This window comes from Heterocephalus glaber, unplaced genomic scaffold (genome assembly GCF_053883595.1).
Source record: "Heterocephalus glaber isolate CG9 unplaced genomic scaffold, H.glaber_assembly_v1.0 deba00001757, whole genome shotgun sequence".
Lineage (NCBI taxonomy): Eukaryota > Metazoa > Chordata > Mammalia > Rodentia > Bathyergidae > Heterocephalus > Heterocephalus glaber.
This window is the reverse complement of record NW_028258454.1, coordinates 4,716,131-4,729,205: the sequence shown is the minus strand read 5'-3', so window position 1 is coordinate 4,729,205 and position 13,075 is coordinate 4,716,131. Positions and strand designations below refer to the sequence as shown.

Below are 13,075 nucleotides of genomic sequence, written 5' to 3'. Positions count from 1 at the left end.
TTCATATTTACCAGAAAACTTAGCTTTTTCCTATTTTAAGTTACTTTGTATAAAATCTTATCTTTGAAAAGAAAATTTCAGGCCTCATTCATTAAATCCCTTTGTCTATTCAAGGACTTAAGTGTCCACATTAAAATGGATCAGGTAAGAAAGAAATTCAGAACTGCAGGCTAGGCTGAGCCATGATGACTAGGACACTGTTTAGATAGAGGTGGTAGTGGGAACTGTGGGAGTTGAAGCTTTCTTCCCCAAACCACTTATCATACCGGTCACCTTACAGCAAGTGGCTGCATCTTTACTCTACTGCCGAGCATAAGTAAAAAGACTAAATAATCATTTCTCACAACAAACAAATAACACATATGGCTAACTGAACACAGAACAATTTGAACGGTTGGGTATGTATGACTCCAGTGGACTTACACCATTATTGGAAGTATGAAACCTGTTCCAGAGGAAGAAGACTAGTAGACACTATGCTAAAAGGTTATTTCTAGAATTTAAAGTATGGTTTCCAGACTCCAGGATCATCTGGGTGCTTGAGAGCAGTGGATCATTTTGGGTCCTGCCCAAGACCTACTGAGCATCAAGCTGCAGTTTAACCAGATCTCCAGGTGGCTCCTATGTACCTGACCCACAAACCTAAGACTTGGGACTCATCTCAGGAAACTAAACTTTTGTTTGTTTGTTGTTTTTCTGTTTTTGTGGTGTGGGAATTGAACCCAGGGCCTGGTGCATGCTAGGTATGCTGAGCTACATCCCCAACCTCTCTAGATTTTTTTTAAGAAAAGCTTTTGAAAAAGAAAAATAAACAGTAGACTTGAGCAAAACTACTGCACTACATATTAAATTAAACAACTGTAACTGAACAGCTGCAATACCTTAAGACCGGAACTCCAAAGATCGAGGACATTTTCCATCTTCTGAAGGTTTTCATCAGAAACAAAGCAATCACCTACAATTATTTCATGGGGATCTGTATGGGTAGAATTAGCTGCTGGTGAAGAAGAGTCACCTAACAGATGTGAACTGAAAAAATCCATGACTGGGTGAGAAGGCTTTCTTGGTGATAACCCTGGTGATGACCCTAGGATAAAAGAAGAGTTGAAGTAGCCAAGCCAAATGGAAAATCCCCCAGATTGGTAAGGAGTCACACTGAAAGGCTGCCAGATGTCTGCTAACTGTGAAGGCTGGGAAAAATACAGAGAAATTACCTTTCAGGGACACTTTTATCTGGCTATTTTAAATTTCAGTATTGTCAATGATTTAGGACTCTCTAGGATGAGATGCTTCCTATACCACACACCACACATGGGTGAATGACCCCTATCTCAAACAGGATGCTTCTATATCCAGGTCTGACCTGAGCAGAAAGTGTTATCGCCCATATCATCCTATTAGCATTAACTAAGTTCTTTCTATGTGCCTGTAATAAAAATGTTAGAGTATCAGTTCCCATAACACACACTACACTAAGAAGCTGGTATTATTATCTGTGTTTTAATGATGAGAGAGTTAAATAATTAACCAAGGTCAGAGTGGTTGTGTACAGGTCATTATTACTTTATCCTGAAAACTGGGATGGGTCTTACCAATGCTAAGATTCAACAATATAAATAAGAAGTAACTAGTAATTTAATTTAGCAGATACTCTGTTGTAAGGCTTTCTCTCAGCCTTCACAATGTAAGTGAGAAATATATGCATCTTTCTGGATATATGTACTTATATATGTAAGTCATCACTTGTGCTTAAAAAGAAAGGTGAGGGTGAGCCACAGCCAGAAAGCGAATTGGTGTCTATCTCTAAAAACCATAAAACAGATAAGTTAATATTTTTCCACACATCTGTGCTGGAATTTGACACTATTCATCATCATTTCTCATATATCTCACATTTGTTTTAAGGGTACTAATAACCAAGATCGAAGGACTTTGCTCACTTCCTTACTAAATGGAGCAAAGCTAGCCAAACCTACTGTAGAACTTGTTACTTAAAAGTGAATTTTCCAAGAATTCTTTGCAAAAGGGAAAATCATTCTAAAATATGAATGATGACATTAAAAAATACACCATCAAACCAAATTTGGCTTATGAAGCACTAGGTGTTCTGAGGATGGCTAAGGAATCCACAAAACAAGGCAGAATGACACAGTATACACAGGTTCCTTCACTGGGTTTACCAGTCAGATCTGCACTCACAAGGAAAACAACAGAAGCTGTTTTTTTTGATTGTTTGTTTATTTCTTTTTGGTACAGGGGATCGAACTTGGGACCTTGCGTTTGCACAGCAGGTGCCGGAACACTGAGCTAAATCCCTGGGCCCTGACACTGTTTTTTAATTGTTTGGAGAAGAAATACATTTACCTTCTAAAAAAAGTCATGTAACTTGAGAACTTGGAAGGAAACTTCCATGTGAGGAAGCTAAAGGGTAAAGATATTTCTTACATGGTGGTTTAAAAGGTTTCCACATTAGATGACGCTGAATCACAGAGTGAGGAATGTGTTCCATTTTTATTTTTTAAATTACTCTATGTGAAGGAAAAGTTTCCATCTGGTTCTAGTATGCTTTTAAAATGTCTTTAACATCTGCTAATCTCTCCTTTCAACAAAGACAAAGCAGATTTCAGATGCAATACACCAACAGTAGGTGAAATTTAATAATTTTATTTTGTTGTATTTATTTGTATCATTACTTTCTTATTGTATGAAGTGTATACTAGTTTTATGTTATATTAAGTAACAACTGATATAAAGTTTCCTTTTAAATGAATTTAAACTAAAAGCGGAATTTTTTTTCTGGGAGACAAGGTCTCACTATGTAGTTCAGGCTGGCCTTGAACTCTCAGTGATTCTCCTGCCTCAGCCTCCCGGTACTGAGATTATAAGCATGCTTTAACCATGCCCAGCTTAAAACTGAACATATTTAAAGAAAAAAATATGACAAAACAGGTGGTATATACAAAGATAACAAAAATCATTAGAATGGAACACATATGATTGAATAAATAGTAAATAGTAAATAGTGCATTTTTTCAGGACTGAAGATTGAGCCCAGGGCCTTCACACTGAGCTATATCCCTGGCCTTTTCTAAATTTATTTTGAGACAGAGTTACTACATTGTCCAGGTGGGGTTTGAATTTTTGGTCTTCCTGACTCAGCCTCCTAGACTGCTGGAATTATAAGCATGTGTCGCCACACCTGGCTTAACCTGTTTTAATTGTACAATTCTGGAAACTTATGAAATTTAAAAAATAGCCTTAAATTAGCAACAACATCATTTAAAAATGCTATCAATAAGTAATATGTTGACATCATGCCTCTTATTATATAGATAATATTTATCAAATCACTAGTATTATATATTAGTAAAAACAAGCTAAGGAAAGTCATACCATCTGCCTTTGAATCTTGACTTGAAATATTTAAGTCACAGCCTTTTCCACCTTCCATTGCAGTTTCTCTTACTACAGAGCTGTTTCCAGCTGAAAAGAAAGGTTTTTAAAAAATTAAACCACTTAGATAAAGTGCTTAATGATGCATGCCTAATGTAACAAGGTAATAATATATAAGCAAAATTTTAGAACAAAGAAAATATAACATCCTGAGGACACAAGAACACTATGACGAAAGACAAGAAAGAAAAAAAATCTGAAACTAGAAAAGACTTATTGTATCACTGATAAGCTCAATCTCACCCACCAAACATGGGTGAAAGACAATTCAGTCTACTGTAGCATTCAGTCCACATTAAGAGAATAAGTGGGAAAAATAGTAAAACAGAAAAGAACTTGCTATCTTGTGACACTGGGTATTTTTCAGGGGTTCCTGCTTTTCACTAGCTGCCATCAGCTCTAGGTGGCACCAAAATCAGGACCTCCCTGCTGCCACTTAAGAGTCAATATATGGCAAAAAGGGACCTGAGAAAAACCTTATAAGCATAGCTGTGTTGGAGGCTAATATATACTGTGCCAACTTCCAAATGTACCTTCTTTATACCAGAAGACCACAGTACTAAGAACAAAGAGAATGTGTGATGGTAAGTTTCCATAGTCCATTCTAACAGTCTACTTCTGGGTCAGGATATCTAAACCCACTTGGTGCTGTATGTTTTAATTAGAAAAGGCAGGTCATAAAGAAAGAAATGTATCCTCCTATTTGCTGTTCTAATGCAGTAGGCTGAAACCGAGGAACAATGAAATCCCTCTCTATGGAGGTAAGGAACAGTAACTAGGGCAGTGACTTGCTGGAAACCCAATAGTCTTTTGACTCTGAGTAGGCTGTGCCACATGCCTTCAAGAACAGAGGTCCTTGCTGGTAGGTCTACAGTGTGGTAACTGTCCACCATCAGGGCTGTTTGAGGAAGGTGTTCTATGCCTTTTGAAAGAATACTTATTTAGAGTGAGTTGTTTGGGATCTTGTACATACTAAGAAATGTACAGGTTGAAGGAGCTTTACTTTCTCTCATCTATCAGTGCAGATTCTGGTTTATATCAGCTCTCAATTCTGTTACTTACACAGTCCGCAAATGGGTTCACTTTTGTCCTGAATATTCAAACAATCCTTCATGCCCATGTAAATAGTGCTGACAAAGAACTAGTATGTGATTCATAAAGGCACTAAAGAGATTACCTAAGGTCCATCTTTAATGTTGAGCTTGGTCATCTAGTTTTCAGGATATATCTGGCATAAAACTGTTCAAACAAGAATTGAGGTGTGACATATTCTACTATAAGACATACAATGGCTACAGTATTGTTTCAAATTTATTACTTTTCATAAAAGAGTTAAATGAAATTAAAAATCCAGCTCCATATAAAAGCCAAGAATAACATAGCAAAATGTAAGAAGATCCCTCCAATGATTGAGAAGAATCACTGAACTAGAAAGGCATTTTCAGAACCCTCAGTATCACTGATGAGCCTACAATAATATCTTAAAGAGATATACTGAAAAAATAGACATAACCTTGATTGTGAAGAATATTATCAATTATAGGAGGAATTCTAGCATCTAGTGTTTCTCCCTTAGGATGAGATGGCTGTGAAGCACTGGATTCAATATTTGGAGTCACTATGGCATAACGAAGCAGTTCTTCATACTCTTCCTAGGAGAAGCCAATAATCAGTAATGTAGCACAGTAATTACAATGTTACATATACTCAACTAGTATTTTTTTATTTTGATGAAGAAATTTAATTACCATGATAGAGTCACATGCTTATCATAATATGAAAGGTTTAAACATTTATTCCAAACTTGAGTCCATTGAGTGCATTTTGTATAATTAGTACCTTTAAGGTTTGAAGAGATTCTGTTAGTGATTCAACAAAATAAGTTTTTCTTATGCTTCAGATCAGTTTAACCGATGAGACATGCTATTAAAAAGTTACCATTTTCAACCACTTATATTGAGAATCAGCATTTTCTTGATATTATGTAACTCACAATAAAGAAGCAAATAATATTTAGGCATATAAAACTACACTGGCCTTCTATCACCCTCTAATTTCAAATATGCATTTATCAAGGCAGCTTAACTGCTTCTGAGAGTTGACTCTATGAGAAGTAAGTGTCATACAAATTATACGATTGTAATTCTGCTTTTTTAACATTGGTATTTCAAGTAAAATCATTTGAAAAAAGAAAGAAGTTATGTTTTCCTCTGAAAACTGCTACTCTTATGGATAATTAAATATAAAAGAGTGATCTGGTTTAAGCTTCCACCTATGTTTATATATTTAACATAGATACTACAAAAAATATTATGTATAGAAAATATAGATTTTTAAATATTGTATATGGTAAGGCTAAAGAAAGAAGAGAAAGACAGACATTCCAAAGATCTTTTGAAAATTCAATCAACAGATTCCTCTCTTCACATTGCTATAATCGACTCTTTTTGTTGATGATGTCTCCTTCATGACAATAAACAGCTCTCTGAGTTTTTAACTAACATTTCCTAATAGAAGATAAAAGTCTGTATTTTACATTATGGTTATTACTAAGGCAGAAGGCTATTAATAGGGAAAAATCATTTAGAATATTGTAATTTAATTTTTATGTTGACAAAAGTAACTATAATTCTTTAAATAGATTTAAGTGCCCTTAAAGTTTTATTTTTTTAGTCTCCATTGTTTTATTTTTTTTACCAAAATCTAACATGTAAGCCCACTGTGCTGACAGTCAGAGAAGGGGTGGGTGGATGAAGCTGCCATGATAGCAAAGAGCTCCCTTAAAAGAGACATCTCATCAGCCAGAGGCTCCCTGTGTGTTCCTGGACAGCTCCTGGAACAATGGCTCTCTTCCTGGAACAGACCCCATCTCTCTTTCCAGGAGTAGGATCCCTGCTCAGTGAGCCTGGCATGAGCTGTAGTCCAGATCAGAGACAAGTCCTGCAGGGGTACAGAAGCTCTGCATGGTCTGGTGACACCCTGAGAGACTGTCACCCAGGGGGGTAGCCTGCCCTCAAGGTGAAGACAAACTGGCTAAATGGAAAATAAAGCCTCCCAGGAGCCAAGACTAGGTGACCTGTGAGCAGCCATGCAGACTGTGGGGTCAGTACAGCTGCTGCTAGGGAGGTGTCCCACGGTGAGCAGTGTCTAAGGCAGGGTGGCAGTCCTTGTTCCCAGGAGCACCAGCCCACACTGCACACAGCATCCAATGCTCTGCCTCTCATGCTAAGATGAGTCCTTTAGGAGCAATGTCTGATAAGCCTGTGTTCTGGGGTCCTTTGAGCTAGAGTTGCTGCCATGTTCAGACAGTGCTATCCTTGTGTGACACTGACATCACAGCCTCCCTACCATCGTGGAGATGGTATCCATGACAGAAACTCTGAGGGATCCACAAAACTGGCCCCACAAAGGGGGGGTCCACTTGCACAGTCTGCTCCTTCACATGAGGCCTCACTGCGTCATTTTATAAGAAGTACCCTTAAATTTTTCAAATACTGTACACTTTCTGAACCATATCAGTTTTTCAGATATGAAAGTAAATTCCCGAATAGCTTGATAAATCTGGGTCACATATAAGCTATTGAATGTCTGGTTCCTACAAACCTGAATGTGTGTCAAGCCCTACAAAACTAATAAAATAAAAAAATTTCATTTAATTCCCTGTGGTAGAGATGGCTAATAGTCCAAGAGCATCTATTTTCTTTCCATTTGTTTAAGTTAATAAGACCCAGGGTTTAATTTGGAGCAAATGGCCACTCAGCTACATTTCCTAGCCTACCTTGCAGAGACCTGGTCTATGTGATCTAAATGGAAATGATATGTACAACTGCAAGTGTAGTCCTCAATTCCTAGGGCATAGCAGAGCAACAGGAGAGGAGACATGACCTCAGGTGTGACCCTCAGGACCACAAATGAGTTCAAACTTTTATAGGAGAAAGAATCAAACTTTAAGGCACTCACTTAAATCATTCTTACCTGGTTTCTGTGAAAGCAGCCAAAGTAATAATGATATATTTCTCAAACAGTCAAGGTAAAATTTTGATTTTGGCAAAGAATATAAAAAAAGTATAGCTGTATTTGGTGCTGGAGACCATAAGGGAGTAATTAAGGTTAAGAAAGATCATAGGCTGAAGCCCTGGACTGACAGGATTAATGTCCTTCTGAGAAGAAGCACCAGAGTTTGCTTTCTCTCTCCTCATCATGTGCACAATACTGCACAGAGGAAAGGTCATATGAAGACAACAGAAAGGCAGCTGTCTGCAAGGAACAAGAGAGCTTGATCAGAAATTCATCTTGTTGAATAGAATGCAGAAGATCATCATGAAGATCATATACTGTGACCAAGTGGGACACATCCCAGGGATGCAAGGATGGTTCAACATATGCAAATCAATAAATGTAATACACTATATCAATAGAGCCAAGGACAAACATCATATGATTGTCTCCATAGATGCAGAAAAAGCATTTGACAAAATCCAACATGCATTTATCATAAAAACCCTACAAAAATTGGAATAGATGGTCTCTATCTCAATCTGATAAAAGCCATCTATGAAAAACCAACAGCCAATATCATGCTAAATGGTCAAAAACTGAAATCCTTCACACTAAAATCAGGAACAAGACAAGTGTCCACTATCATCATTTTTGCTCAATATAGTTTTGGAAACATTAGCCACAGCAATTAGACAAGAGAAAGAAATAAAAGGAATAAAGATAGGAAATGAAGAAGTCAAATTGTCATTATATGCAGATGACATGATACTGTATATAGAAGTCCTCAAGAACGCCACCAAAAGTCTTCTAGACTTAATAATCAAATTCAGTAAAGTAGCTGGATACAAGGTCAACACACAAAAATCAATAGCTTTCCTCTACACGAACAACAGACTCACTAAGACAGAAATAGGGCAAACAATTCCTTTCACAATAGCATCCAAAAAACTGAAATACCTAGGAACCAACCTAACAAAAGATATCAAAGACCTCTTCTCTGAAAACTATAGTACTCTGAAAAGAGAGATTGAAGATGATATCAGAAAATGGAAAGACATCCCTTGCTCCTGGGTAGGAAGAATCAACATAGTGAAAATGGCCATACTTCCAAAACTGCTATATAGATTCAATGCAATCCCAATGGAAATTCCAGCAGCATACTTCACGGACCTTGAGAAAACAATCCAAAAATTTATTTGGAACAAGAAGAGACCTAGAATAGCAAAAGCAATTCTAGGCAACAGAGACATGGGAGGGGGTATCACAACCCCCAACTTGAAACTATACTACAAAGCTACAGACCTGAGGACCATGTGAACAGATTAGAAGATGCAGAAACAACTCCAGACACACTCAGCCACCTCATCTTTGACAAAGGAGCCAAACACCCTCACTGGAGGAAAGATAGCCTCTTTAATAAATGGTGCTGGAGAAACTGGGTTTCAACTTGCCAAAGACTAAAACTAGACCTATTTCTCTCACCATGCACTAAGCTAAAATCAAAGTGGATTAAAGATCTAAATATAAAAACAGAAACGCTGAACCGGCTAGAACAGAGGTTAGGTAGAACCCTTGAAGACATTGGGTAGGAAAAGATTTTATGAACAAAACCTCAATTGCCCATGAACTAGCACAAACAATAAACAAGTGGGATCTCTTTTTACTAAAAAGCTTCTGCACAGCAAGAGAAACCACCAGCAGTGTGAACAGACAACCCACAATGTGGGAAAAAATTTTCACCAGCGGTCCCTCAGACAAAGGTCTACTATCTCGAATCGACAAAGAACTTAAAAAGATCAGACCTTCCAAATTTAAAGACCCAATCCAAAAATGGGGAACTGAAATGAACAGACATTTCTCACACAAAGAAGTAGACATGGCAAATAAACATATGAAGAAATGTTCAACATCACTGGTCATTCGAGAGATGCAAATGAAAAGAATGCTGGGGCTGGGGATTTAGCTCAGTGGTTTTGGTGCCTGCCTCGCAAGTGCAAGGTTCCAAGTTCAATCCCCGGTAGCAAAAAAAAAAGAAAGAAAGAAAGAAAAGAAAACAAGAGAAAAGAACACTGAGATTCCACCTCACCCCAGAAAGAATGGCTGCTGTCAAGAAATCAACCAATAACAAATGCTGGCGGGGCTGTGGGGAAAGAGGAACCCTGCTCCACTGCTGGTGGGAGTGTAGACTGGTGCAAGCACTGTGGAAATCCGTATGGAGATACCTCAAAGAACTAGGACTGGAAGTCCCATTTGACCCCACTATTCCCCTGCTGGGTATCTTCCCCAAAGAATTAAAAGAATCATACCACAGTGATATATGTGCGCCCATGTTCATAGCACCACAGTTTGTGATAGCTAAAACTTGGAAACAGCCCAAATGCCCATCAACTGAAGACTGGATAAAGAAAATGTGTTGTTTTTTTTTAATAAAATGGAGTACTACTCAGCCATAAAAAATGAGAAATTAGAGACATTTATAGCTAAGTGGATGCACATTGAGGCCATACTCTTAAGTGAAATAAATAGGACACACATGTGTAAATACCAAATAGTTTTTCTAGTGTGAGAAACTGAAAGTGTAAATAAGGACTAAAAGGTATAATAGATAATGTGAAATAGGAAGAAAAGGGGCAAAGGGGAAGGGGAAGTGGGAGGGGTAGGGGAAAGGAAAAAAGGGAATGGAATTAATATGAGACATTGAAAAAATGGAAACAAAGTCTTTGTAAATAGGGAGGGATGGAGGGGTTGAAGGGAGGGCAGGGGAAGGGGGAAAATAAGAACCAAAAAACATTATGTAAATGTGCAATTTCCAATGATGAATGTCATTATATTGTATACCTAAAATGTGCCAATAAAATTAATTAAAAAAAAAAAGAAATTCATCTTGCTGGACCTGGAACTGGGACTTCTAGTCTCCAGCACTGGGAGGATATCAGTTTCTGTTGTTTAAGCCCCCAGATCTATTGTATTTTGTTATGACAGTCTAAGCAGGTACTATGTTGGGTATCTTATATTCTGAGATCTGTAAAATTTTTAGTCTTCTCTCCCCGGTAGTGACTGCAACTAGGTTTAGCCCAGTCAGCTCCCCTGAGAGTCAGCTTATTACTCCCTGCAGCCTGTGGGGGGGGGGGGGAAGTGAAAGTCAGTGGCTTTAACTTATGTCTGTCTTAGTCTGACCTCTCTTTTAGGTAAGAACACTAAAACAAAGAAGATCCAAACATATATTTCAAAGTTCCCACCAACAATTACTATGACTTAAGAGAAGATAGATATATATTACTAGTATTCAATGATCACACATATTTTAAGGAAAGATCTTAAAAATCAGCTTAACTATTTTGAAGTTTGTATATGTAGTTACAGACAGTGTGGATTTTTAAAGCTAAGGATCAAAATAAATAACATTGTCTTGTCTGTCTCGATTATCAAAGACAACCTGTCTTAGGCAAACGAGAGTCTTAGAGTAACAGCTCATACTTGCAAGTTTGGCTGGCTTCTGCACTCCAGATAACTGGACTGCTATGACCCTGAAATATAGCTCAACCCACATCTCAACCATTTCAGTAGAGGCAACCAACTTGCAGAGAGTTTGGAGCTGCACTTTTTCCTTTACTTCTCTTAAATTCACTGCAGAGATTTATATTTTTTTTCCAGGGCCAGGGATCAAACCCAGATCCTTGTACATGTTTGGCAAGTGCTATACCACTGAGCTACAGTCCAGCCTCAAGATTTATTCTTTCTTCTTTGGTACCAGGGATTGAACTCAGGACCTTGCGCTTGCAAGGCAGGCGGTGGAACCACTGAGCTAAATCTCCGGCCCAAGATTTATTCTTTTGATGTAAACTTTTGTTTCTTGACAAATGACTACATGAGACTTTAATGGGTGTATTTTGGTATAAGTGAGTTAATCAGTTCTTTCTTGACAAAGTTTGGGTAAGGCAGATATAACAACTACAGGAAAGCACTATCACTTTGAAAGATAACACTACAAGGGAGAGGTTCCACCCAAGGGGAAGGTTTGGGCGACATGTTTATGCTGCAATTCCAGACTAATTTATAATAGTAAATATCCAGGATTTTGAAATACCTTCCCAATTTTTAAAATCTATAATTTCAATGAAAATAACTCATTTGTTCCATAAAATATTTTTCTGAATCTTATATATCACAGTATCAGTGACAGTTTACTTACACATAAACCCAAACCTCTTAGGTGTTTCCTTCTTAAGTGATAAAAACTATAAAACTTTAACTATACTACATCAGTATTCTCTCATTTAAAGCCTCTAGAAATATGAATCTGTATTTTTGATGATGAAACATTAGAAACTAAAAATATTTCATGCAAAGAGCATACTTTCTATAGTCAATTTATCCAAATTATCTGTTAATGCCCAGGTCCCAGGCAGCAGATTATGTTGACTGTTGTAGCAACAGGGACTAGAACTTCATAGAGCAGAACACAAGGGAGCCTCGGGCTCTAGAACTTCAGAGGTTTGATATTGTATCAATTTGCATTAAAAGTGAAAGCAGCATTCATACGGCAGTTAAATGAGAAAGTGTCAAGAAAAAATTTCAGCTTCTCTTCTCACTATTATTAGTTGAAGCCCTTGTAAAAGTAAGGAATTCATGACTAGTTTCTGAAAAGTTAAAACAATGTAAAGTAACTACCAAAATGTATAAAGTAATTCCCAAAGTTTTATATTATTGTACACTGAAAAGACTCCATCGTAAATGGAATGAATGAACCATGTATTCCAGGTTTTCTCATAATCACTTGTTAAAAGTGGAAAATAAATTAAATCTAAACACATCTTCCTACCTGAAGATCTGTAGAGACAGAACTGCTTTGATCAGAGTTATTTTGTATAACTGGAAGTGAGTATCTGTCTTCATTTGATGCCATTCTGCACAAATACTATAAAACAGTAGACACTAACATTAGCTTTTTCCCTTGACATTTTAACTAAAAGAAATGCTTTTAAAATATATATCAGTATAAAAGTATTCTAATCTGCAAACAATATATGTTAAAAACCATTCATTCATTCAATATATTGAGTACCTATAGTCAGAAATCACTAGGCGATAAAAAATAATCCCAACATCAATGAGTTTATAATGCAGTCAGAGGAGATGAGCCAAATACAAGACAGGTTAAGGAAAGATCCCCACTGTTGCCTGTTGAAGAACACAGACCATGATCACAGTTCTTGAGCGGTGTGTGACAAGCTGCACCTTTCCCAAGAGACACAGGACCAAGAGAGAATGAACAGTTGGTACAAATTCCTTTCTTGGGAAACTTAATATTTGAGGAATATTATTTTAGGAAAGCCAAGTTTATACAGAACAGATTCAAAAACACACATAGAAAAATTACTGAAAGTTCTAATCACTCCCCTTCAGAATAAAAATGTTAAAAGACAAATAATGACCAAACTATCTGAATACCAGTTACAGGTTAAGACACTGGTGGAAATGTAAAATGAAGTCCCTGTCTTAAAGGCTTTACAATCTGTGGATTATATATAATATGAATAACTGATAGATGGAAAACCTGTTAGACCTTAAAATAGCAGAGTTACAAAGTAGGGAGGCAGAAGCAGCCATTATTCATGGGATA

General features: G+C 37.1%; 1 protein-coding gene across 9 annotated transcripts in view; it reads right to left on the bottom strand.

The window, feature by feature from the left end:
* Positions 1-13,075, bottom strand: part of LOC101698489 (centrosomal protein POC5) — a 73,228-nt gene that overhangs the window by 57,280 nt on the left and 2,873 nt on the right. For 4 of the 9 annotated variants that reach the window (XR_015447392.1, XR_015447391.1, XM_087201197.1 and 1 more), the window contains exons 3-6: positions 12,275-12,370; positions 4,967-5,105; positions 3,394-3,483; positions 882-1,087 (exon numbers count right to left, since the gene is read on the bottom strand). Coding sequence is in view for 7 of the 9 variants with exons in the window: in XM_087201197.1 (XP_087057323.1) it covers positions 882-1,087; positions 3,394-3,483; positions 4,967-5,105; positions 12,275-12,358 (519 nt within the window). In the remaining 2 variants the exon portion in view is untranslated. Of the gene's footprint in view, positions 1-881; positions 1,088-3,393; positions 3,484-4,630; positions 4,939-4,966; positions 5,106-12,274; positions 12,371-13,075 lie in introns of those variants that run through there. The other 5 variants (XM_087201199.1, XM_087201200.1, XM_087201201.1 and 2 more) reach the window with 3 other exon arrangements.